The 27,392-nt window shown below is 37.1% G+C and overlaps 2 protein-coding genes across 4 annotated transcripts; one reads left to right on the forward strand and one right to left on the reverse strand.

The window, feature by feature from the left end:
• Positions 1-412: 412 nt before the first annotated feature.
• On the reverse strand, positions 413-11,380 carry ptpn1 (protein tyrosine phosphatase non-receptor type 1). 2 transcript variants are annotated; one of them, XM_073818796.1, is made up of 10 exons: positions 11,336-11,380; positions 11,125-11,218; positions 10,563-10,653; positions 10,046-10,146; positions 7,473-7,571; positions 7,174-7,311; positions 6,689-6,898; positions 4,058-4,219; positions 2,128-2,303; positions 413-1,486 (listed from the first exon to the last, which is right to left on the reverse strand). In XM_073818796.1, exons 2-10 carry the CDS (start codon positions 11,179-11,181, stop codon positions 1,213-1,215), a joined length of 1,308 nt encoding a protein of 435 aa, XP_073674897.1. In that variant the 5' UTR covers positions 11,182-11,218; positions 11,336-11,380; the 3' UTR covers positions 413-1,212. The 2 variants fall into 2 exon arrangements, with proteins under 2 accessions (XP_073674897.1, XP_073674896.1); XM_073818795.1 differs by lacking the exon at positions 11,336-11,380 and adding an exon at positions 11,300-11,331.
• Positions 11,381-12,986: 1,606 nt separating this feature from the next.
• adipor1b (adiponectin receptor 1b) lies at positions 12,987-24,391 on the forward strand. Of its 2 annotated transcripts, XM_073818908.1 has the most exons (8): positions 12,987-13,134; positions 13,836-14,029; positions 19,173-19,298; positions 19,467-19,638; positions 20,858-21,044; positions 22,719-22,906; positions 22,991-23,184; positions 23,284-24,391. In XM_073818908.1, the coding sequence occupies exons 2-8, from the start codon at positions 13,898-13,900 to the stop codon at positions 23,410-23,412; spliced, it is 1,128 nt and encodes a 375-aa protein (XP_073675009.1). In that variant the 5' UTR covers positions 12,987-13,134; positions 13,836-13,897; the 3' UTR covers positions 23,413-24,391. The 2 variants fall into 2 exon arrangements, with proteins under 2 accessions (XP_073675009.1, XP_073675008.1); XM_073818907.1 differs by having other exon boundaries at positions 22,719-23,184.
• Positions 24,392-27,392: the final 3,001 nt, after the last annotated feature.

Below are 27,392 nucleotides of genomic sequence, written 5' to 3' on the forward strand. Positions count from 1 at the left end.
TAAAACACAAAGACAGCTCACTGTCACTGGTCGTTTCTCTCTTTGCATTCATTCAGTGCTGGTGTTTTGTTTTCATTTGACATTTTTTGGTTAGTCTGACCTCCTGTGCTTAATGCGCACCATTTAGATCATATAACAAAGACCAGAAGCATGAACTTATCTGTATTGCAGCAGGAAAAAGGTCAAAAGTAAATTCCAACCCTGTCCTATCAGTCACAATCCTCTAAATTGAAATACAAATCTCAATACAAATACAAATACTGCCACCTGCTGGTCTGTCTTGGCAGCGTTGGTGTTGTAACAATAAATCAGCCAGGGTAACTTGCTTTACCTTGAGCTGGCATTAAGTGAAATACATACAAATTTTGGACGTAAAAATCCATCAAATGCAGAACAGGAGTTCTAATAAGAAGCTCGCCTGATCTGACGTGATTTTAGTAAGTGAAATACGAGTTCTGCGAGAACCAGCTGATCCGTGAAAAGGGATCTAACTGGCTGAATGTGGCATCCAGATAAATGGTCTGAGCCTTTTGGTTAAAAGGCGACGGATTTGACAGAAAGCGCAGATGAAGTGCCACCCTTTGGGGTATAAACAAAAGCTGAGGGTGGAAAAAAAAAGAATGAAAAGAAAAAGCTTTTGGGATGTTTTCTGCTGTGACAGTGAGCACTTGATGGTATCAGACATCCCAGACTACTCCCTTTTCTCCAAGACACACAAAAACAAACACGTTTTCCATGATGTACAGCAGATTTGTGTTTTCAGCATGTATAAGAGGAGCTCACCTCCTGCGCAGCTCCATCTGAGACTTAAAAATGCAACAAAATGATTGATACAAATACACACACATACACACGAAAAGTTCCCTTACTTACTGCAGCAATAACAGAGTCTTTTGGATTTTCTTTAACCTGTGTTTAACGTTTTGGGTAGCAACACCTGAATTGTGAGGCCCTGAGGTTTTAAACGGACACACGTTTATTAGATTGTGTGTAAGAGTGTGTGTGTATAGAGGGAGACGACAGCAGTTTGGCTAAGAAAAGTCTCGGAAACTCTTTCGTTTGGAAAGAGCGAGATGGGCTCAGCTGAGAGAGAGAGAGAGATAGAGAGAGAGAGAGAGAGAGAGAAACAGTCCAGCTGAGAAAGTGTGAGTATCAGTGTGTGTCTCTCTTTTTCTTTTCCCAGCACATTGAGGGATAGAGAAAGAGAGGGCATCAGTGGAAATAGGTGCGGTAACAGGCATAAGCACCTACAGCCAGTACCGTGCACATACACACACTGGTCAGCAGGGGGCTCCAGGCTCCATTGCCAGCAACGGGGGTCGCCTCTTCCGTGGGAGTCTTGGGCGGAGACCGTGCAGGTTTAGGAGGGGCTTCTCTTGCAATAATTGGTTCATCGGGTTCGGTTAGCAATGCCGTCGCTCCCACCTCACCGGCTGCGACCGCCCGTTTGCGAAGCTCTGGCCCGTCTGTGAATGTCTGGGGCGCACTGTACAAAACAAAACGACAAAAAAATACTTGTTTGTGGCTGCTGGATGGGTACTACTAGAAAGTAGGAACACTTGCCACAGCGCACCGGCAGATATAATAATTATAAACATATTTCAGGGAAAAACAGCAAGGAGACTTCTTGATAAACTAGTCCTTTCTTTGTTTTCAGCTTAAGAGAAAACAAAGATGTAAGTAACATCAGTAAAACTAGTGCAGTACAATTCTATGGACTCTCTAGGTCAATAATGATAATCAAAAAACGTTTGAGCCTTTGTATTTGGACAGGTATAACCGGGTCATTTAAAAATATGGTCTTAAACTAGTGTACCCAAAAGCCAATAAATCCTTAAAGTAAACTCAAAACTTCACAAATTCACATAACTCTTTCGCATAAAAAGCTATATCTGAGGTCAATAAATGACAGGTGAGCATTTGGATGTCCTGCCCGATGTACTATATTACCACATAGACCAGCCGTTAATGATCTGTCTGTCACGGACTGCATCACTTCACCACTTCCTGTAGATTTTTTTCTGTGACTAATAAAACTTTGGTTGACCAAGCTTCTTCTCGTCGATTAACAGTTAGTCGACTATTAGGGGGTAGCCCTACTAGAAAGAGAGAGATTGGGAGTCTGACCTGTTTGCACAGATTTCTGCGCTGCTGTTTTTTATCATCTCGCTGAAGAAGTGTGTGGCATCACAGTTCACCAGGTCGCCTTTGCCGTTAGGGGGGTCTATTCGGGGACGGGGTCTGGGAGGAGGAGTGAATTCAGGAGGGAGGTCCTCCTCATTTGATAACTCCTTCCATGACTCCTATTCACACATGAACAAAGATACTTCACTGATCACGGATATAAAGCCTACTAAAGGTGGTTGGAATAAACAAACACAAAAAAAATTATATTTATGATGTAGGAGTATTTTATATGACAGTAAGGTATATCATGTTCAACCTTTAAAATGTTTTATATATGAAATTACAATGTAGTGCTAGTAGTGTTTTTTCCAGTAATTAACAGTCGAACCAAAAATTATTCAGACACTAGATATAATTTTTGGATATTTTTAACTAGTGGGGGCAGGACACTATAGTTAATACATCTAAGTGTGTATAGCAATATAAAGTAAACTGTGACACATTATACCCAACAATTCTTCATACAGTGGACAACCAGTAAAATTACTAAAAATTTCGGACCAAAACTTTGATCTGACACTTTGACTTGACAGTGTTTTGTTACATAACTTTCTATCAAAGTTATCTGACATTATAAAGATGAATTTGTTCTGACACAGTTCAACTTTGAAGGTGTCCGAATAAATTTTCATGTGACTGTTATCATGTAAATACATGATAATGACAGGCATTTTGGGGCATTTTATGAACAAAATGTATGATGATCATTTTAACAGGTAATTATAATGATTCAAATAAAATAAAAATAAAAATTACAAACAATTTAACAAAACATTGTACAACAAAATAAATTGCCCAAATGATACAGCAATGACTACCACCCATGCATAGGACACTACCGTTCAAATGTTTTGGGTCAAAAATACTAAAAATACTTTTATTCTGCAAGGATGCACTAAATTTGTCAAATGTGACAAATCTTTTGTAAAATAAAAAAAAGTTTTTACCATTTCAAATAAATGTTGTTCTTTTGAACTTATAATTTATAAAAGAATCCTGAAAAAAAAATGTATTATAGTTTCCATAAAATATTATTCAGCACATTATTCAACATTGATGATAAAAAGAAATGTTTCTTGAGCACCATTTCAGCACATTGCAATGATTTCTGAAGGATCATGTGACACTGAAAACTGGAGTAATGGCTGCTGAAAATTCAGCTCTGAAATCACAGGAGTAAATTACATTCTTAAATATATTAAAACAGGTGTTTTAAATTGTTAATATATTTCATAATATTACGGTTTTACTGTATATTTGGTAATAAATGCAGCATCGGTGAGCATTTGTAAGAGACTTTTCAAAAATATTAAGAAAAACTGTTTAATGGTACAGCCAAACCAAAATTTATTCAGACACCTTCAACATTTCTCACATTATCAAAGTTTATTTGCTATCGTTTAGAAAATGGTAATAAAATATGACAAGAACTCAGAGTAAACTGTATCTGCTCAAATTCATCTTGATAATGTCAGATAGCTTTGATAGAAAGGTATGTAATGGATTACAATCAATAAATTCTGACAACGGTTAGTATGATAACATTTACACAACTATCAATACTTTGTTGACCTATTACCAAGCTATGCTTAATTTTGTTAAGTCTGTGGTGAAAAAGGTCACATTTAAAAACACTTAAGCCAAACAGGGTCAGGTCAAAGGGTCTGAATAATTTTTGGTCCCAAATTTTTATACATTTTACGGGTAATCCACTGTATGAAGACTTTTTAGGTATAATATTGCACAGTTTACTTAATTTTGCTATCCTCACTTACATATATGAACTAATAATTTTTGGTTTGACTGTATATACACAACGTAATTCCTCAGCCAAGCATCCAAAAATTGGTTGGTACATCACTTTCATTACCAGTACAGATGTGTCTCCCATGATGTACTTGGCACCCTCTATGACAGCGAGGTAAGAGAAACGCAGCTGGTCAGCTGTCTGAATCAAACCCATGCGGTACCGTCGCATTTCCAGCAAAACCTCCTGGATGCGTACTGATGTTGGATCTTTCCTCTGAGACATCTGAGAACACACATAGCAGTTGTTTAGATGATGTAACCTGCCAGTCAAGTGATATACACAAGAAATCCAGGTATCCAGCAGGTTGCTACTTTTGTGGATTAGCCCTAGATCCTAAGTTTCACACATACATTTGATCTTCATAGCAGATCTTCTCATTCTAAACAACTTTGCCTCAAGAACCAATGCCGTCAATCAAATAGTTTGTTAAACATTTAAGATTATGTAAAAAAAAAAAAAAAAAAAAAAAAAAAAAAAAAACTACCTGTGAATTACTCACAGGTTTTTCAATCAACCTTAAAATTACCAATGCAGTACATTTTCTAGACTCTCTAAGTGAATTATTATTAAAAAAAGTTGAACTTTACACTTTGGTGAGCTATAACAGGGTCATTTGAAAAATGGGTATGACCAAATATACCCAAAAGCCTATAACTCCTAAAACGAAAACTCAAAACTTCACAAAACTAGGTGAGCACATGAGTCAGATGATTTTAAAAAAGCATGCAAATTTTCATGGAGATCGGACCATAGTTAGAGCTATAACGGTTTCAGAAGATTTTAACAAAAGGTTTCAGAAACACAGTATTTCTATGGTAAATGACAAATGCAAAAATGTTCATATTTTACGTAAAGTTTCACATATACACTTCTTTTCACATATTTCACATATACATATCTTCATATCATATGATAGAGCTCCTCATTCTGAACAACTCCCTCTAGTGCCACTGTTGTCAAATTGTTCATTTAATAGATTTTTCTAAAAAACAAGTCCTAGGTTTTTAACTTAACATCAGTAAAACTAGTGCAGTACAATTCTCTGGACTCTCTAGGTCAATAATTATCAAAAACCTACTGATCCTTTGCATTTGGACAGCTATAACCGGGTCATTTAAAAATATGGTTTTGAACTAGTGTACCCAAAAAGCCCATATAAATCCGTAAAGTAAAATCAAAACTTCACAAAATTATGTAAACTTATTCATCATATGATTCTAAATAAGCATGGAAAATTTTATGTATATCGGGCAAGAATTGGCACTATAATATTTATGAAGGTATAGAAAACACTATATTCCGATGGTAAATGCCCTAAAATTACAACTATAACCACTAATAAACTTATTTAACTCCCTCATATAGTACTTTTCACAGGTTTTGCTTTTGGATTCATATTTAGACTTTATAAAATGACTATTATAACTTTGCAAATCACATTGATTGCAGTGAGATCTAAACATAGTGTCATACAAGAGATGCTAAATAAGTATTTTGTTACCGCTCATTTTTTTCAAATTGCTCTACAATAAAATGTGTGTGTAAGCATTCATAATGAGCAATACTAATATAATAGTTTAAAGATATCATTTCTGTGTTTGTGTGTCTGTGAGTGTATTCTCCATAACTTATGCATTTTAGTGTCAGGTTAGCCTAGAGCCTAAAACATAGAACCTTAAAAGCCTTAAAGTACTTCAACCCCGGTAATTGCTGCTTGCAGATATATTTATTATTAACATTGGAAACGGTTGTACTGCTTAAATTTTAGTGGAAATCATGATACTTTTAAGGATTCTTTGATAAATACAAAGTTCTGAAGTTAAAGTAATAATTTCTGTTTTTAAGAAAACTATCTAAGGGCCTGTTCACACGGAGACGCGTTTCGCTGTATACGTATACATTTTTTATCGTATTGGCGTTTCATCCACACGGATCCGGCGTTTTAGGAGACTGAAACCGCTATTTTTTGAAACCGGGTCCCAAAGTGGATAAATCTGAAAACGACACCCTCGCCGTTTCGTGTGTACAGCCAATACGTATATTTTGTGAAACGATGATGTCATCACATCACGTGTCGGCTACGTCACACGTAACAGCAACAACAATATTGGTGGACTACATGATTGTGTTCGTGTTGCTACTAAGCCTACTACCTTTATTACAGCAAAATCTATTGCTTCTATGCAACTGTTATGAGCAACAAGCGATAATGTTCGCATCTTCGTCTTCTTCTTCTTAGTTCGTATACAGCGTGCAAAGTTATGCGCATGCTCAAAGTCTTCTTCTCCGTGTATAGTGTATATCTATGGCAGAATTACAGCACCCCACACTGGTCTGGCATATATACTACACCGTTTTCAGTGGTTTCGTGTTTACGGAACTTTTTTTAGAACGAGGGAAAAAAAAATTGATTGGATACGGAACGCACCGGCTTCGTGTGGACGGAGCCTAACTGACCCCAATCTTTGAACATTAGAGTATATTATTATTTTATTTTTGAAATCAAGGAGTGCTGTCACACCAATAATACTGAAATTTTATCTGCCTAAATGTCAATGCCAAGATTCTTGAAATTTAATCATATAAACTAATAGGCTATTAAACAAGCTCCTTGATTTAAAAAGATTAAATATTAACAAGAACTTTTGTCCAGCAGATCTAGGATCAAATACAAGCGGTCAGTCCTCTCACCAGTAGAAGGCAGGTGTCTACAAGGCAGAACGTTCCAGAGCGGCCAATACCAGCGCTGCAGTGGACCACGACAGGACCGTGCTCTGGATTCAGACAGCCCGACTCACGCACTTTCAACAGGAAGTTGAGAAAAGATGCAGGCGACTCTGGCACGCCAAAATCTGGCCATGTGGTGTAGTGGAAATGAAGAATCTCCCGTGTTTCCTGTGTCTTTAAACATACACGACACAGCATTAATCACCACGAGCATGTGTTAGAAATAAACCTCTGACATCTGTAATATCCTGAAACTGCTGAGTGAAGTCAACAACCTGTCCAGCTATAGAAGCTCTGAACAAAACTTTTAAAAACATGAAAAATAAGAATTTTAGCTAAATGGAAGAAAAAAAGCACTATATAAAAACTCAGTGTTGGAAATAACAGAATGATCTGTGAAAGAGACTGACAAATGATTGAAAGCATGCAAGGAAGATCAAGTGCCTCACCGACAGATTTTCCAGCTCCAGCTGTCGTACTGTGTAGTACGATTTCACATTCTCTGACATCAGAGTAAGTCTGAAATTTGTGTCTTCAAAAACAGCCTCCCTCTCCTCTCGCTGAGGCCAATACTGAGCACACTTTACCTGTACATATACACACACACACATATTTCTTCATTATAACCACACAAACTCGCAACGTATGAACACATTCCAAATGCATGCTAGAAAGGTTTCAGGCAGGTATTCAAAGTAAATCTGTGTATTCATGTTGCAGATACAGGTGCAGTGTACATTCCTCTCACCGAGCCTTTCTCTATAACGCGATTCAGCATCACGACCCCTCGGCAGCGCTGCTCCCACACCATCTCCCAGAAATGACCGCAGGTGTTTGGTAACGGACCCTAAACACACACACAATTATTAAAACAAGCACATCCAGTATATTGTATTAATAATACATATTAAATGCACACATCAAATGCTTTTAAAAGGAGTTATGCTCACCAAAACAGCAATTTAATCAAAATACAGGGAAAAAAACAGCAATACTGTAAAATATTACTACAATTTAAAATAACTGTATTCTATTTTAATATATTTTAAAATGTAATTTATTCCTATGATGGCAAAGATGCATTTTCAGCATCATTACTCCAGTTTTTAGTGTCACATGATCCTTGAGAAATGATTCTAATATGCTGATTTGGTGCTCAAAACATTCCTTACTATCAAATGTGTTTTAGACAATTGCGGTGCTATTTTTTGTGGAAACTTTGATTTTTTTTTTTTTTCAGGATTATTTGAATAGAACGTTCAAAAGAACAACATTTATTTAAAAATCGAAAACTTCTGTAAAATTAAACCAGACTGGAATATCGCTTAAAACATTTGCGAAAAAGCACTGTTTCCATCCAACAAGTCAAAGAGAACAAAATCGTCATTTCCTGATAAACTAAGAAAAGTAGAAGAAGCCACTGAATATAATAACATTTACAAATAATAAAAAGTACTTGCGATTGAGAGAGAGAAGATGAAACAATACATGCGGTCATTGCTTCGGAGACGGATGCCAGCTGTTTGTGAACGCAGTCTTGTAAGACAGTTCTTTGAGGCAATTATACAAAAACACTGTGACAGCAGACTTTTCTCAGGCATTTTAGAATGGCCATAACAACATTTCAGATGCAGACTTTTTTGGTGCGTGTGGAGGAATTAATTTCGCATGACCCTTTTTCGCAAAATTCAAAAACCCCCTCAAACGAGCGTAACACGTTTTGTGAATTAAGGGATTTTTATTTTTTTCAAATTTTGCCGTTTCTGAAGCGATACTTCAAAATAAAAAAAACAGGCTGATGGAAACACAGCTATTGTCACTTTTGGTTAATTTAATAAATCTTTGCTGAATAAAGTATTAATCTGTCCCCGCTCAAAAAAAGCTAAGCCCAATCTTTTAAATGTTAGTGTAGATAAAGATTAGAACTCAAACACTTCTTGCTTGATATGTTTTGTGAGCACGTCTGAAAAGTTATTCCTAAATAAGTGACATTTAATATTGTATTGTAACCTATGCAATACATACAAATAATTAGTAAAATAAATATAAAATTCTATTAAATGAATTTTGGTATTTTAACTTTACTCAGAGTGGAAACTCATGCACTCTGGTGACCTTATGTTATGTTCACGTAGTAAATCACACATTTGAGCAGGCGTGAGGTACATGACAGTGCGGGTGAGAATGTGTGTGTGTGTGTGTGTGCTTCGTGTGTTTGTGGCTGTAACTGGCAGTGCTCTGACCGAACAAGGCCGGCAGGTTGAGACGAGTCTGCTGCCGTCTCAGAGCATCAGTGCGCTAATTCATCTGTACAATAAAAAAAACATGCCATGCTGACGCAGCTCAAGATTTCACAACATTTCCCAGTCTTCTGGGAGAGGGGAAAATCTCTCTGGCAGATGCCACAAGCATCCAAATGAAACGTCACCATAGTATATCAGTGTGTGACGTCGACTGGGGTGTTGGTGGCCTAATAGATGCGTAATACAAGCGTTAACACACATTTCAAAACGAGGATGGGGATGGATCTCTAAATATTGAGTTTCCTCATTACTTTCTTAACCTACTATGGTTTTAGTGTTTTGTTTTGTTCTTATGTATCCGTGGAGTCCCATCCGAAACAAACCAGAAATATTAACTGGAACATTTAGAAGTAATATAATCAAAACAGCCATTTTTGCAATGGTTCACCTTTAAATTGTACATTTAGTTTGCATTTAGTTTGATATACTTTTGAGCTGATGTGACACAAATAATAAAGAGCATTTCATTGTGTTTTGTTCATTTTTAATAGTGGCCAAGTAATTAAAACATTTTTTTTGCGAAAATCCAGCTCGATAAACATTTTAATTTGAATGAACACTTCAATGCGTCTGTTCAGACTGACACAAACATTTGCATGCCATCAATGTCACAGCTTTTTTTTCCCCTCAGAGAGAGCTCTTATCTCCTATCTCTTGCAATGAAAAAAAAACAACTAACCACTCAGTAAGAACGGCTCTTTTTTTTTTTTTTTAAAGAGCCACCTACTGCCAGAGAGTGATTTCACATTTTCATTCAGCTGGTCTGCTTTTTTTAACGCATTGATCTGAACATACAGATCCCTTGTGAAAATTGCACTGAATCATTTGCTGATGTGAGCAGGCTTTATATTGTAAAAAAAAAAAAAAAAACTTAAATATTAGTTCCTATCACTATGCCGATGAACTCTTCAATTCCTTTATTCTATCTGTATCGTCATCAAGTGTATCAGATGGTTTGCAGGTGCAGATAAAGAGATTTAGAAGATGCAAATCTGTGGTGTAAGTGTCAGTAAGTCACCTGAGTTAGTATGTAGTTTCTCTGAGCTTCATCCACTGAGATCAGACTGGCATTGATGTAGTCATTACTGCTGATCTTTAGACAAATACGGCTGTGGTCAACTGTGAAAAGACAGAGTGATTAGGCTGTGAGGCACATCACCCATGATGCTTTGCAAGTTCAGCGGTGGAACGACTCTTTTTCAGGTCCTGTTCTCAGTTCCCCACAAGAGAGAAAAAACATCTCCCTGATGAAAACGCTCGACTGAAGCAGATAAAATAGACAGTCATTCATTTAATGTGGTGTTTCGCGAGCTAAGGACCTTTTCGTGTTGTTGTGGAAAAAGAGAAAGACTCAGAGAGAGAGGAAACCACAACAGCGTCGCTCTTTAAAGTCTTTGTGACGGAAGAGTTAAAAAAGGAGAGAAAAAAAAAGACATGACATCTTCAGTGTGAAATGACTTTAACAGCTCGCTGATAACAGGCCCCTTCCGTTAGGTGTCACTGACTGTGTCGAACAGGGGAAGCGGCACACTTACACGGACTGACGTCTCTGTAGCGATTACGACTTCTGTTTTCTGGAAGTTTGGCGATCTTGCATGGTAGATCGCTGGACTGCTGCCTAATCTCCTACAGTAAAACAGAAGTCTATGAGATGAAAATGCTTTGCACTGCAAGTGAAACAAATTAGTGACAAATGCTTTGATGGGGGAAACTACATGGCACACAGTTATGGGGACCACCAGCATCCAGTTTATCATGCCTTTCGCCTTTCACCCATCACCCATCACTGTCATTAAAAACTCCAAGTGAGCCAGATTAGTAGATAAAAGTGTCAAACCAACTAATAATAGACTTCCTCTCATAAAAGATCAACTCAACCCCCTCGTCTCAATATTGGTCACTGTTTACAAATGACAAATTCAGGTCATCTCTATGTAACTTGTTATATCATTTGTTCTGTTAGTTTAAGAAGAAGCAGCTCGATGTGAGCTGTCAAAAATTCAAAAACCACATCAAAAGAACAAAACAAACTTCGTTTTAATCCTTCTGAATGTTTAGAGCATCATAATCAAGTATGAAGCAGAATCAGTCCTTTACCTGGTAAACGGCGTTCCAGTTCCCGAGCTCATCGATTTCCCGAAACTCGGCTTCCATTGCCGCGTGTGTTCCGCGCCGCTCGATAGATGACTCCCTGACAATACAATTAGTTATTAAGTCGGTGTCGAATCACATGAAAAGAAATGACTTTTGAAGTCTGCTTTAATTTTCTTACAGAACGTTTCTAATGATACTGTTGTGTCGCTCTTACCGGAAACACGCTGCTCGCTCCTCCCGCACCACGGCTCTCCACTGTCCGTCGTGATTACGCCCCTCTTTCCTCGCATTGACCAATCAAATTTAGTGCGTAGCCGTGAACTCCGGATAAAGGCCAATCGGCGCAACGTAGTGGGGCGTGGCATCCACTTCGGCCAATCATACTATGGAGCGTTACCTCTTCGTTAATCTGGGCTTTGTAGTTTTTTGTAGTTCGAGGAGTTTACGCAATACGCATGTGCGTAATGAGCTTTAGAAACGTGCGTGAGGTAAAATGGCTCGTATTTTCAGGCAAAACTTCAAAGTGGAATTACTATAAACCATGTAGTTATCTCTTCTTAAGCAGCATTCAACAGTAAATGTAATATTTTCTACATCTACATCTACATTTCAAAATTATATATGAGATTTTGTGAATTTAGGCTGAAGCCTCGTATTCTTCACTTAAAGGTCACACTTGTGATCATCTGCGGCCAAAATCCCGACAGAATGTAGTGCTATATTTTGTTTAAATAAGATCTATTCTTCATTTTGTATTTTGAGGAGATTTTAATGTACTAGACAATATTCACCTCTAAATAACACATCATGTATTTCTATAGAAAACAATACAAATATTACATATTTCATATTATTTTAAGTAGAATAGTGTTTAAGTTAAAAACAGCTATGTTCGTTCAAACCCAATGCACTGGAAGGCATATTAGTGCCATCTGGTGGAAGAAATTAAGAAAACCATACGAAATACCATGTTTAAACTCTGTATGTAAATCAGACTGCATATCCCCAGTTGCTCATGAGAGTATTTTCAGACGTTAATTAAATAATTACTTTAATTGAGTTTACAGTTTAGATAAAACATTAGCAATGACTTCAGCAAAATTCTACGCATTTTCCTATTAATTTTGTAAAATTCTCTGCATTTTCCTATTAAATTTGGTCTATGAGTTTAATGAAAAGCTAATCATTTAAAAAAAACATAAAAAATTAACTATTTACTAACATTTTAAAATATTTAATTTGTTTACCTGCATGTCATGTGACCACAACCAATTTTAAAGTAGCATGAACATGCATGTAAACAAATGAAATATAAAAAAAGATGAAAATATTTTAGGTATTTCAAGTAAAAAAGAAAGCAAGCAAGAGGTGAAAGAGGATTAGATGACAAAAAAATTGAGTATTTGTGCATTTTAATGTGTTTGAAAGACAAAAACCTTTCAAAGACATAGTAATAATATACATGGTTAAATAACAGAGTTATAATTAAAATAAAAATGAATGCATTCATCAGTAGTTGATGCAATGTTGAAACACTTCTGAAACCTGATATGATTTTTGTAAATCCATGCCACTTGTGTCGCCACTTGACCAGTGACTGGTTTCTGTCACATAATTTACTCTAATCACAACTCCTTAAATTTGCAAATCTGATTACGTAATCCAGATTACATGTAGTTACACCCAGCTCAAATATCAAAGTATTTTTTTTATTTAGCTTTTTAGAATCATGATGCATGTCCCCTATTTTTGTCTGTTCATAAAGCAAATGCCATGAAATGAATAGGTCAACATGCTTTTATTCTACTTCTAAGATATCTTTTAGAGGTTTCTTAGATAATTAAAAAGATTGCATACTGCATACTGGTTTAATCTGTTTAAGTTATTTAGGTTATAATTTGCTGCTGAACTGAACCGCCTGGTTCTACAGGTTTCATAGCGACTCATAGCGACGCAACAGCGAGCAGCTGCTAGTGAACTCCCAGGAACTGACCTGACAGCCTGTCCAGCCAGGTAACGTATGAACGCTGATCTCTTATATTATGAACTCTAATCTGTAATATTAATCTATGAACTGTGATGAAACCATATGTTTTTGTAATTAATGATCAAATCAGACTATAAGGAAGTGCGTTAGCATGCAGGCTAGTGTTGTCCGTTAAGGCTAAACTGATTGAGTTCAGTCGTACGACAGTGATGTAACGTTACACGCCGTATAATAAGACAAACTATAAACGTTTAGCAGAACGCTACGCGACGTGAGGATTTTAGTAAATGTGTTTTTTTAAATAGTTGATTATTTGTTTGGTTAGCATGCTAAGTTAACAGGATGTAAACGTAAGACATTATGGAAAACTGGAGCAGCCAGTCCAGCCTGTCCAGATCTGAGCAGAAAAACGACAGATCATAGTATAACAGATTGCACGAATACGATTCAAATTAAGGCTGATATTTTAGTCTGGTTAATATCAAATCAGTATCAGAAATTAGCTGAAGAGTTGCCCCCTGGAATTTAATTTTTAGGGGATTTTGCATCTTATGTCCTTAATTCATGGCAACACTTAAGGTCAGATTATAATAAATAAATATTCAACCAGTTAGATATGCCAAGAATGGAATATTATGAAGTCTATGATAGGTCTATCTTGACTACATGGCCAATGTTGTTAACAGCAATGTGTTAATCTGTACTTTTTATGTATCCTCCTCATCAGGCCCAGATTGTGAACTGTGGAACAAGGTGGCAAACTCCAGGGAGTTTTAGGTTTGTCTCCCCATGACAACGTGTCACCATGGTGACTGCGGCTCCAACAGTGATGCCGAGCGGCGCACCTCTGATGATGAGGATGCGGAGCTGGCGGAGCTTGGGCCGCTGCTGACGAATCCAGCTAAAGCAGAGAAATCAAGAGTGAGTTGTGGGTCATTTGGGGTCAGGAGGATTTAAATTTGAAGAAGCTAGTCATTTTATTTAGCAAAGACACATTTAACATTACCCCTGACTAGGGCTGGGCAATATATCGAACGATATTGTGATGCGCGTTTAGTCAATGAAGCCGGTGCTTTGATTAGTAGTAAATCTCCATCACGTGCGTTCCGCTCAGGTTCCGCTGGAGCGGCAATTGATAAACAGAGACGTAAATCTCTGACAAGCTACGCCATATCGAGCTAAATATCGAATGCGATATTAAGCTCGATATGGCGTAGCTTGTCAGAGATTTACGTCTCTGTGTATCAATTGCCGCTCCAGCGGAACCTGAGCGGAACGCACGTGATGGAGATTTACTACTAATCAAAGCACCGGCTACATTGACTAAACGCGCATCACAATATCGTTCGATATATTGCCCAGCCCTACCCCTGACACTGTAAAGCGCTTTGAGTGTCTAGAAAAGCGCTATATAAATGTAACACATTATTATTATTTAATAAAGGTTACTGTAAAGATGTTTAAAAAGTTCCAAAATGTTTCCATTTCAAATCAATTCTGTTCTTTTGATTTTTCGTTCATCAAAAGAATCTGTGTTATCACTGAAATAAACTGCATTTTAAAATATATTACAATGGGAAACAATTATTTAACTTATTTTAATTATTATTTAATTATTTTTTTACTGTATTTTTAATCAAATATATGCAGCCTTGCTGAGACACCAAATTTTTACATGGTATTGTGCAAAGCTGTTCAAATTTTGGAATCAGTAAGATTTGTAATGTTTTTTTAAAGTCTTTTCTGCTCATCAAGGCTGTGTTTATTTGATAAGAAATACAGAAAAACAGTCATATTGTGAAATATTATTGCAATTTAAAATAGTGGGTTTCTAATTTAATATACTTTAAAATAGAATTTATTTCTGTGATGCAAAGCTGAATTTTTAGCATCATGACATTAGTCCAGTGTCACACAATCCTTCAGAAATCATTGTAATATGCTGATTTAAAGGAACACTCTGTCATGACTCTGGGCTGCGGGTTTTCCCTTCACCGCCAGAGGTCGCTGTCTCCCTTCCTCAGGGAGACCGGTGTATCGAGGATTACGCCAGGGACTTCATTGGAGTGGCTGGGCAGTCGACCACCGAGAAGACCTGCCTCGTGGTCTTTTTCTGGGGAGGTCTGGCTGAGCCCTTCAAGTCCTTTATGCCGTACTGGCTCCCCGAGGAGTCACTGGAAGAGTATGTCAATCGTGCTCTCTACTTGAGGGGCTCGGCCTTCAGGGTGGAGTTGGCTCCTGAACCTGCTCACGTTCCTCTGGCGGCGGTGCCCGTTCACGTTCCTCTGGCGGCGGTGCCCGCTCACGCTCCTCTGGCAGCGGTGCCCACTCACGTTCCTCTGGCAGCGGTGCCCGCTCACGTTCCTCTGGCGGCGGTTCCCGCTCACGTTCCTCTGGTGGCGGCATTGTCCGCTCATGTTCCTCTCGAGGCGGCGGTGCCCGCTCACGTTCCTCTCGAGGCGGCGGTGTCCGCTCACGTTTCTCTGGCGGCGGTGTCTGCTCACGTTCCTCTCGAGGCGGCGGTGCCCGCTCACTTTTCTCTGGCGGCGGTGTCCGCTCACGTTCCTCTCGAGGCGGTGGTGCCCGCTCACGTTCCTCTGGCGGCGGTGCCCGCTCACGTTCCTCTGGCGGCGGTGCCCGCTCACGTTCCTCTGGCGGCGGTGTCCGCTCACAATCCTCCCGAGGCGGCGGTGCACGCTCACAAGGCTTCCGAAGCAGCGGTGCCCGCTCATGATCCTCCCGAGGCGGCGGTGCACGCCCACAAGGCTTCCGAGACGTCAGCACCCGCTAGCATCATTCCAGCAAAACCGGCGGCTGCTAGCATCACATCAGCCAAACCACAGCCGGTTCACGTCACCACTGCTGTTCCTACACTTACAAGTCAAGTCACAGCTGCTGTTCCTGCACTGTCAAGTCAAGTCAAAGTTACTGTTCCTGCACAGTCCAATCTCGTCACAGCTGCAGCATCGGCACAGTCTGGTCAAGCAGCCCTTCCTGAGTCCGGTCGATCAGCCCTTCCTGAGTCCGGTCGATCAGCACTTCCTGAGTCCGGTCGATCAGCCCTTCCTGAGTCCGGTCGATCAGCCCTTCCTGAGTCCGGTCGATCAGCCCTTCCTGAGTCCGGTCGATCAGCCCTTCCTGAGTCCGGTCGATCAGCACTTCCTGAGTCCGGTCGATCAGCACTTCCTGAGTCCGGTCGATCAGCACTTCCTGAGTCCGGTCGATCAGCACTTCCTGAGTCCGGTCGATCAGCACTTCCTGAGTCCGGTCGATCAGCACTTCCTGAGTCCGGTCGATCAGCACTTCCTGAGTCCGGTCGATCAGCACTTCCTGAGTCCGGTCGATCAGCACTTCCTGAGTCCGGTCGAGCAGCACTTCCTGAGTCCGGTCGAGCAGCACTTCCTGAGTCCGGTCGAGCAGCACTTCCTGAGTCATGGCAGGACACCGCGTCACTTCTTGAGTCAAGTAAAGACACAGTAGGTCCTTCAAGGCCAAGCCACGCCTTGCCCGAGCACCCTAGCCCTCCGCTGGTCTCGCCCAGCCTCCCAGCACCTCCGTCTCCAGGCCTACTTCCGCTTCACGGGCCTGGCCCACCTTCCCTCCCCCTGTTTCACCATTCCCCCGTTTCACCTCCCTCCAGACTTTTTGGGATTTATGGATCGTCTGGAAGCCGTTCCTTAGAGGAGGGGTCCTGTCACGAGTCTGGGCTGCGGGTTTTCCCTTCACCGCCAGAGGTCGCTGTCTCCCTTCCTCCTGCACTCCACTCCTCTAAATTGTCTACACCTGTCTGATTGCACACACCTGTCACTCGTTACACCCACAGCTGTTCCCTATTACCACAGACTATATAGTTTCCCCTCTCCCTACACTCTGTCTGTTGGTATTGTATTTGTATTTTGAAGTTAGTAAGTGTCATGTCAGGTTGTGCCGTGTTGGCCTTATGTTTTTTGTTTGTGCCGTGTTGGCCTTTTTTGGTTTGAATTAAAGAGCACCTTACCTGCATTTTGGACCCTGACCTCGTCTTTTCGTGGCGCTCTTCCTAGCGCCCCATGACACACTCCACTTTTTTTGGAAATAGGCTCATTCTCCAACTCCCCCCGAGTTAATAAGTTGATTTTTAACTTTTTGAAATCCATTCAGCCGTTTGCCTGTTCTGGCGATATCACTTTTAGCATAGCTTAGCATAGATCATTGAATCCTATTAGACCAATAGCATCGCGTTCAAAAATGACCAACGAGTTTCGATATTTGTCCTATTTAAAACTTGACTCTTCTGTAGTTATATCGTGTACTAAGACCAGCGGAAAATGTAAAGCTGTGATTTTTCTAGGCCGATAAGATTAGGATCTACACTCCCATTCTGGTGTAATAGTCAAGGAAGTTTGCTGCCGTAATATGGACGCAGCAGGCGGAGTAATATCACGCAGCGCCTGAAATTAGTTCCCAGCTAGGTAACTTCCAATGTGGCCGGCGTGATATTACTGCGCCTGCTGCATCCATATTACGGCAGCAAACTTCCTTGACTATTACGCCGGGATGGGAGTGTAGTTCCTAATATTATCGGTCTAGAAAGTCACAGATTTACATTTTCAGCTGGTCTTAGTACACGATATAACTACAGAAGAGTCAAGTTTTAAACAGGACAAATATAGAAACTCGTTGGTCATTTTTGAACATGATGCTATATTGGTCTAATAGGATTCAATGATCTATGCTAAGCTATGCTTAAAGTTATATCGCCAGAACAGGAGAACGGCTGAATGGATTTCAAAACAGTAAAACTCAACTTACTAACTCGGGGGGAGTTGGAGAATGATCTTATTTCCAAAAAAGTGGAGTGTTCCTTTAATATCAATGTTGAAAACAGTTGGTGCTTAATATTTTTTGAAACCTGTGATACTTTTTTAGAATGATTTGATGAATAAAAAGTTAAAAAGACATTTATTCAGAATATATTATTTAAATGATTTTTTAACATAGAAATTAATAATTTTATCTAGGAAAATTGGTCATTCAATAAATTGCCAGTAAAGACTTTACATGAGAAAAAATCTGTTTCAAATAAATGCTGTTTTTTTTTTTTTAATTGATCAAAGAATTCTGAAAACGTATCGCAGTTTTCACATAAATATTAAACAGCACAGCTGTTTTTTTAACATAAGAAATGGGTCTCAAATCAGTCTCAATTGATTTCTAAAGGATTAAGTGACACTGAAAACTAAAGTAATGACTGCTGAAAAAAATCAACATTGCCATCACATGAATATATTACATTTATGATTTGTTAAAAAATTAATTTAATTAATTTATTTAACTTTATACACTGGCAGTGGCATTCAAAAGTTTGGGATCAGTAAGATTTTTAATGTTTTTTTTTTAAAGTTTCTTATGCTCATTAAAGTTTCATTTATTTGATCAAAAATGCAGATAAAAAATATTATTAAATATTATTACAGTTTAAAATAGTGGTTTTCTATTTTAATATATTTTAAAATATAATTTATTTCTGTGATGCAAAGCTGAATTTTCATCAGCTATTATTCCAGTCTCACAGTCAGTGTCACATGATCCTTCAGAAATCATTCTAATATGCTGATTTATTATCAATGTTGGAAAGAGTTGCGCTGCTTAATATTTTTAAATAAATGCTGTTCTTTTTTTATTCATTTAAGAATCCTGGTAAAATCACAGTTTCCACCAAAATATTTCCAACTTTGATAATAAATGAGCATATTAGAATGAATCATTGATACAGAATACTGGAGTAATGGCTGATGGAAATTCAGCTTTGCATCAAAGGAATTAATTATATTTTAAAGTATATTAAAATAGAAATTGCATTAATATTTCATAATATTCCTTTTTTGTATTTTTGATCAAATAAGTGGAACTCTAATAAGCTTAAGAGACTTCTTTAAAAACATTAGAAATCTTACTGATCCCAAACTTTTGAACGGCAGTGTACATATAATAGATGGAGTGAGGCAAAAAAAACTAAACTTAACTAAAAGCAGCTTTAAGTTAATTAGATTACGCAAACAAACAAGCATGATTGTTGTTGCAGGGTGCGTCAGCATTTCCTGATGAGGATGAGAATGAGGATCAAGATGAAGATGAAGGTGTGCGGGTTGTTACACTGCCCATGCAAGCACACCATGCCATGGAGAAGATGGAGGAGTTTGTACACAAGGTGACAAATGTTTATCCCCAACTGTCCTAGAACTCCTAATGACGTATTTCCAAAAGTGCCATGTTTTTAATTCATCACAATGTTTGTATTTTAAATTGATTGTAACATAAATAAGGCCTGTTTCTAGTCTGAGGTGTTTGTGTTAAAGCAAAGTGTTACCGTTACCAGGTATGGGAAGGACGTTGGCGAGTCATTCCATACCATCTTCTCCCCGATTGGCTAAAGGACAATGATTACCTGCTGCAAGGTCACCGCCCACCCATGCCCTCCTTTCGTGCCTGTTTTGGGAGCATCTTCAGGATTCACACAGAAACTGGGAACATCTGGACACACCTGTTGGGTATGTGATGTTGTGGCAATGCAAAAAATGTAAAACATAACAAAACAAGTATCTTTTGAAATACTGAATATCATTTTAGCTTTTACTTGTGAACTCGGAAAAACATTCTGAAAGAATGTCTGCATTTATTTGGTCAAAAATACCTTAAAACACTAGTACTGTGAAATATTTTTACAATTTAAAATAATTGTTATTATATTTTAAAATGTGTTAACTTTCTGTGATGGGAAAGTTTGTTTTTCAGCAGTAAATACTCCGGTCTTAAAGGAGTAGTTCATTTTCAGAACAAAAATGTACAGATAACGTACTCACCCCCTTGTCTTTCTTTCTTCAGTCGCAAGGAAATAGCTTTTTGAGGAAAACATTTCAGGATTTCTCTCCATATAATGAACTTCTATGGTGCCCCCGAGTTTGAACTTCCAAAATGCAGCTTCAAGGGGCTCTAAACCATCACAGCCGAGGAAAGAAGGGTCTTATCTAGCAAAACGATCGGCTATTTTCTAAAAAAAAAAAAAAAAAAATCTATACTTTTCAACCTTAAATGCTCATCTTGTCTAGCTCTGTGTGTACTCTGTTTAGAGATAAAAAATATATAAATTGTAAATGTTTTTAGAAAATAACTGATCGTTTCGTTATATAAGACACTTCTTCCTTGGCTGGGATCATTTAGAGCCCTTTGAAGCTGCATTTAAACTGCATTTTGGAAGTTCAAACTCGGGGGCACCATAGAAGTCCATTATATGGAGAGAAATCCTGAAATGTTTTCCTCAAAAAAACATAATTTCTTTACGAATGAAGAAAAAAAGACATGAACATCTTGGATGACAATGGGGTGAGTACATTATCTGTATATTTTTGTTCTGAAAGTGAACTATTCCTTTAAGTCCTTCAGAAATCATTCTAATATGCTGATTTGTTTTTTTAAGAAACATTTCTTATTATTACAATAAGTTTTTAATGAAAAGTCTGATAGATTTTTTTTTGGAACCATGTTAAGTTTTTACTGTCGCTTTTAATCAGTATGTCATGTAACCACAGTGGCTTTTTAAGAAAGATAAATTGTACGATATTTGTAATCTGATAATCTGACGTGTGAATCACTGCCCTAAGGATGACACAAAGTACACCGCTTAGACTTCTAATGTCATTCAAGCCTGTAATTATGTTCCTGGTATGTCATTTCGAAGGCTAATTCAGCTATCGCAATGTCTCCCTACAGGCTTAATTCTGTTCCTGTGCTTGGGCACACTGACAATGCTGCGGCCAAACGTGTCATTCATGGCGCCCGTCCAGGAGAAGGTGGTGCTTGGTGTGTTCTTCTTGGGTGCAGTTCTTTGTTTGTGCTTTTCTTGGCTTTTTCACACTGTCTACTGCCACTCGGAAAAGGTCTCCAGGACTTTCTCCAAGTAAGTGACACCAGTTTTTATGCTCTTTGTGTGTGGGCATATTATCAGAGAGACGTTAAATGACATTCTGTACACTGGCAGCCAAGAGTTTGGTATAATTCAGATTTTTTTAATGTCTTTGAAACTAAGCTGTGTCTATTTAATAAAAATGCAGTTAAAGCAGAAATATTGTGGAATATTAACATAACCGTTTTCTATTTGAATCCATTTTAAAATGTGATTTAGTCCCGTGATGGCAAATTAACACTTTTATTCAGCAAGGATGCACTACATTCGTCAATAGTGATAGTAAAAACATTTTTTGTTTTACAGAAGGTTTCTATTTCAAGTAAATGTTGATCTTTTAAATTTTATCAGAGAATCCTGAAAAAAATGTATCATAGTTTCCACAAAAATATTGAGCAGCACAGCAGTTTTAACACTGATAATAAGAAGTGTTTCTTTAGCACCAAATCAGCATAATAGAATGATTTCTAAAGACTGAAGTAATGGATGCCGAAAATTCAGCTTTGCCATCACATGAATGAATTAATTGGATTTAAAAATATATTTAATTTTCGCCACTGAAATAAAAAAAAGGTATTTGCGACTTTTTTTCTCACAGTTCTGACATATTTTTTTAAGTTTACATATTTTTTTTCTCAGAATTGCATGATATAAACTTACAATTGCGAGAAATAATCGCAACTTTATATATATTTTTTTCTCTGAACTGCATGATGTGAGAAATAAAATCAGAATTATGAGATATAAACTTGGAATTCTGACTTTTCTCAGAATTGCGGGTTTATATCATATTATTACTCAATTCTGACTTCATAACATGCAATCGCTAATTATTAAGTTAGAATTGTGAAATAAAAAGTAATAAAGTCTTTTTTTTACCTTAAAACTGAATTTTATAATGCAGTTTTGAGAAAAGTCAGAATTGCTTTTTATCTCACAATTCACAGCACAAATGTTATAAAGTCCGAATTTTGAAATAAACTTGCAATTCTGAGAAAAAAGTTACAATTTGTATTTTTAGAATTCATTTCTCGCAAGTACGAGTTTATATCCTTCAATTCTAACTTTATATCTCGCTATTCTGACTTTATATCTGACAGTTCAGAGGAAAAAAGTCTGAATTGCGAATTTAAATCTCAATTCTGAGTTTATATCTCACAATTCTGAGAAAAAAAGTCAGAATAGTGAGTTTATATCTCACAAATTGGAGAAAAAAGTCAGAATTGTGATTTTTATATCGTAATTCTGAGAAAAAAAAGTCTGAATTGCACGTTTATATCTCAATTCTGAGTTTGTATCTCACAATTCTGGGGAATATGTCAGAATTGCAAGTTTATATCTCAATTCTGAGAAAAAAGTCAGAATTGTAAATTTATATCTCACAATTTAAAAAAAGTTTGAATTGCAAGTTAATATCTCACAGTTCAGAGTAAAAAAGTCAGAATTGCAAGTTTATATCTCTCAATTCTGAGAAAAAAGTCTGAATTGCGAGTTTATATTTCTCAATTCTGAGTTTATATCTCACAAACAGAAAAAAATCTGAATTACAAGGAAATATCTCACAGTTCGGAGATAAAAAGTCAGAACTGCGAGAAGTCTCTTTTATTGACTGGTGGAATAGTATAGACATGACCTTCATTAACTTGAATGTATTTTTTATGTCTGTAGGTTGGATTACTCTGGTATCGCGTTGTTGATCATGGGCTCATTCGTTCCGTGGCTGTACTACTCGTTTTACTGCTCTCCTCAGCCGCGGCTCATTTATCTCTCTGTTGTGTGTGTGCTGGGTGTCGCTGCCATCATTGTGGCCCAATGGGATCGATTCGCCACCCCTAGCCATCGATCCACACGTGCAGGTAAGAAGCTCACATGCTTCTCTAAATGTTCCACCTCCCTGATAGATCACAGATATTGCTTAAAACATGTTTCCTCCTATTTAGGTGTTTTTCTGGGCCTTGGTTTGAGTGGGCTCGTTCCCACAATGCATTTTACCATAGCAGAGGGTTTTGTGAAGGCGACGACAGTGGGTCAGATGGGCTGGTTCTATCTGATGGGTGCCATGTACATTAGTGGAGCCGCACTTTATGCCGCCCGGATACCTGAACGTTACTTCCCTGGAAAATGTGACATCTGGGTAAGAATCAAGGGAATCTTTGTTGCATGTTGTTTTGTAAAGTGGTCTAAAAAAGTACTCAAAAGATACTCATGGCTTCTGTTTGTTTTACTTTCTCAGTTTCAGTCTCATCAGATATTCCATGTGCTGGTTGTCGCGGCAGCGTTTGTTCATTTTTATGGGATCTCAAACCTGCAGGAGTTTCGGTATGGCCTGGAAGGAGGTTGCACAGATGAGACTCTGCTGTAAAAAAGAAAAAAAAAAAAAATCACTTGAACTTTGGCCAGTGCCTGCTCACTTCACAATAAACCTGGACCTGACACATTGCTGATTTAAAGATTTTTGTTATCTCTTAAAGGATTTTAACATATATTTGAATAACCTGACCCTGGACCACAAAACCAATCTTAAGTAGCATGGGTATATTTGTAGCAATAGCCAAAAAAGCATAGTGCAGGTCAAAATGATCTTTTTTTATGCCAAAAATCATTAGGATATTAAGCAACAATCATGTTCCATAAAGATATCTTGTAAATTTCCAACCATAAATATCAAAACTTAATTTTTGATTAGTAATATGCATTGCTAAGACTTACTTGGACAACTTTTAAGGCGATTTTCTCAGCATTTTGATTTTGATTGCACCCTTAGATCAGATTTTCAAATAGTTGAATCTCAGCCAAATATTGTCCTAGCAATCATACAACAATGCAAAGCATATTTATTCAGCTTTAATATATATAAATCTCAAATGGAAAAAAAATAAATAAAAATAAATCGACCCATTTTTCTGGTCCAGGGTCACATTTTATGGAAAAGAGCAGCTTGGACGACTAAACGTATCTCCTTTTGTGTTCCACAGAATAAGAGTCATATGGCTTTTATAAAACATACACTACTGTTCAAAAGTTTGAGGTCAGGAGGATTTTTATTGTTTTCTACATCTCTTATGTTCACCAAAGCTGCGTACATGGGATTACATTTTCAGTTTTAATATTTAAAATGTAATTTATTCCTGTGAAGGCTTTTCAGCAGCTATTACTTCAGTCTTCGGTGTCACATGATCCTTCAGAAATCATTCTAATATGCTGGCGGGATGTTTATTTGTTAAGATAGTTAAAATTCTTGATAAATGAGGTAGTCTTGTGTTTATCTTGTTCTTTACTATTTCAATGCAGCACAGAATGTATTGTAAATCACTGGAATAAATCATAAAGCATTACAGAGAGACGCTACTTCCTCTGACACTTTTTCTTTTAATCTATTGGTTCATGGTTCTGTACTTTAAGAGTTTTAGGGAAAATGCTTAGGCCTCAGACAGTTTTCACAAACATGTTTGCATGATCATTCATTAACTTTTGACCTGAAATGCTTAACCCAGAGCTTCAGCAGTAAGGTTAATGTTGGGACTCATTTTCACATTTTTTTAGCTTTGGTTTGAGTAAATCAGGGTTTCAGTCTAAAATGCACTGGTTTTAGAAGTCAAGATATTTAAAAAGAGCAAAATAAAGATGAAACGCCTAGAATTGCTTGCTTTGTTCATTAATAATCATTTTTTTAAGTATATGGTATGTATAATTTTATGATTTAATATACAGTGGAAGTCAAATGTTTACATGGACTTTGTAATATCTGCAAAATGTTAATTATTTCACCAAAATAAGGGATCATACAAAATCTGTGTTTTTTTATATAGTAATAGTCCACAAGAGAAAGTAATAGTTGAATTTATAAAAATGACCCGATCAAAAGTTTGCATACACTTGATTCTTAATACTGTGTTGTTACCTGAAAAAATATGAAAAATATGATTTGTTTGTTTGTTTGTTTAGTGATAGTTGTTCATGAGTCCCTTGTTTGTCCTGAACAGATAAACTGGCTGCTGTTCTTCAGAAAAATCAACATCCACAAATTCTTTGATTTTCCAGCATTTTTGTGTATTTGAACCCTTTCCAATAATTACGGAATGATTTTTCAGATCCATATTTTCACACTGAGGACAACTGATAGCCTCATATGCATTTATTACAGAGGGTTCAAATGCTCACTGATGCTCCAAAAGGAAAAACGATGCATTAAGAGCCAGGGGTGAAAACTTTTGAAGAGAATGAAGATGTGTAAATTTTTCTTATTTTGCCTAAATATCATATTTTTTTTCTTTTAGTGCTGCAGCTGCTGCCTTTCAGAAGCTACAGAAGATAGATACATGTTTCCTAGAAGACAAAATAACTTAAATTTACCCTGATCTTCCAGTTCTAAAGGTTTTCATGCTCTAGCTCTTAATGCATTGTGAAATATCTTATTCATGTCACTGAATTAAAAATCAAGTGTGTAAACTTTTGAATAGGGTAATTTTTATCAATTCAACTATTATTTTCTCTTGTGGACTATGTGTAAACGTCTTTAATGTGAAATATATTATTCAGGCCAGTACTAAATAAAAAATAACACCAATTTGTATGGTCCTTATTATTTTGGTAAAAATAAGGTGTATGTAAAATTTTGACTTCAACTGAATATAGTAAAATTATAATGTTTATTAAATTGTAATATTTATTTAGTTTTAGTTTCTTTTTTATATGTTCATTTATATATTTTAATTTAAATAGTTTATTTAGTTTTAGTAATTTTAGTATTTTAACTTCCTAGTTTTTTGGCAAAGCAACATTTCTGATTTTGTCTAGTTTTTCCTCTAATATTTATATTTTATTTTCAATGACTGAATTATATTGAATAGATTTAGTTAACAAAACAACTCCAGAAAAATAAATTAAATGTACACAATACCCTATTTAGGGCCCAAATTGAACTACAATGATGATAAACTTTAGTCATGACAAACTTCTGTTTGTCAAAATATCTCAAGACTACTTTTAACTTGAAATAATATCAATAGAGCTGTTACGTTTGTAGTCTGAAAAGAATAAGAAGTTGAAAGCCACATGAAAGTGTTTCCACTGAGGTCTGTGGTTTACTTCAAGTCAAGAGACGTAATTTATCAAACATTTTAAAGCCACTGTTTAATAAAACATAACTTCCTAACAAATTGCTGTATAAAGACCTCAACTGATGTCCAATTCTTCAAGCGCTTAAATTCACACCCTTGTGATATTTATTTGACACTACTTTTATCGGATAGTTCTTGCAGCGTTGTTTTATGTAACCGTATATTTTATAGCGAATTATAACGCTTTTGTTTCTCATGAAATGAATGTTTTTATGTATTTGTTTATTAAATGAAGGTCAGAACCTGTTTCGTTACGTGAGATGACATCAGGGAAACGCGCGAGCACGGGGCTTGCAGTGCGCAAGCGCGCCGGTGACGTCGCAGTGTTTTGCTGGGGATGCGCGCACACATGAGCGCTGTTCTTTTCATTGCTGGAGTAAAATTAATTCAGTTCACACCTGCGAGGGTCTCCCTGAGAGGGGTGACAGCAGATGTCCAACTAGACCGCCGTGTGCTGTCATCCAGTCCCGGTCCGTTTTCTGTTCCGCTGTGGATCCGCTGCACGCTGTGAGTTTAAACAGAAATGTTTATGTGTGGGTTAGCATACGTTTACAGTTAGCTTTAGCTTGTAGCCTCATCTCACCTCTGTGAGGCTTAAACTCTTACCTGATTTACACTAACACGTAACTTACAGATGACGTTATACTAATAAAATAATATTACACGAGAAGAAATTATTCCTGTGTTCCGTCAATAGGAGCACAACACAGGTGTAGTGCTCATCACAGCCTACAGGTAACTTAAACCTCTTTTAAAACACAGTTTGTATTTTGTATTTACATTATCGTGTTTTTAAATTAAATAATTTATATTTATATATTTACAAATTTAATTGGAAATATCTAAAAAAGGTTGATATTTCCAAACTTAATTGAGAAACCGTCATTTCATAATTTCACTGTTTACTGTTGTTTTCATTTGTCAGTAAGTTTCAGTTTGTTTCTGTGATTTTTTGGAAGATCTTTTTGGTTATTCATTTTATAAAATAACATTGTCAATATAGTCTGATATAAAAGGGAAATTCCATCCGAAAATGGAAAAAAAGCTGAATTATTATTTTTTTCTTCTGTTAAACATACACAACTAGTCAAAAGTTTTTTTAATTAGTATCTTTGCACACCAAGACCTCATTTATTTGATCCAAAGTATAGCAAAAACAGTAAAATTCTTTACTATTTTTTACTATTTTAAGTTACTGTTTTGTATTTGAATATATTTTAAA

Source organism: Garra rufa, chromosome 15 (assembly GCF_049309525.1).
Source record: "Garra rufa chromosome 15, GarRuf1.0, whole genome shotgun sequence".
In the NCBI taxonomy this organism is placed as follows: domain Eukaryota; kingdom Metazoa; phylum Chordata; class Actinopteri; order Cypriniformes; family Cyprinidae; genus Garra; species Garra rufa.

Coding starts and splice junctions, on each gene's coding strand:
- adipor1b (XM_073818907.1), top strand. CDS start 13,898: ATGACAACGTGTCACCATGGTGACTGCGGCTCCAACAGTGATGCCGAG. Junction 19,639..20,857: donor CATCTGGACACACCTGTTGG/GTATGTGATGTT, acceptor GTCTCCCTACAG/GCTTAATTCTGTTCCTGTGC. Junction 23,185..23,283: donor CTGGAAAATGTGACATCTGG/GTAAGAATCAAG, acceptor TTACTTTCTCAG/TTTCAGTCTCATCAGATATT.
- ptpn1 (XM_073818796.1), bottom strand. CDS start 11,181: ATGGAAGCCGAGTTTCGGGAAATCGATGAGCTCGGGAACTGGAACGCC. Junction 10,654..11,124: donor ACTGGAACGCCGTTTACCAG/GTAAAGGACTGA, acceptor GTTTTACTGTAG/GAGATTAGGCAGCAGTCCAG. Junction 7,572..10,045: donor GAAACTACATACTAACTCAG/GTGACTTACTGA, acceptor GTGTGTGTTTAG/GGTCCGTTACCAAACACCTG.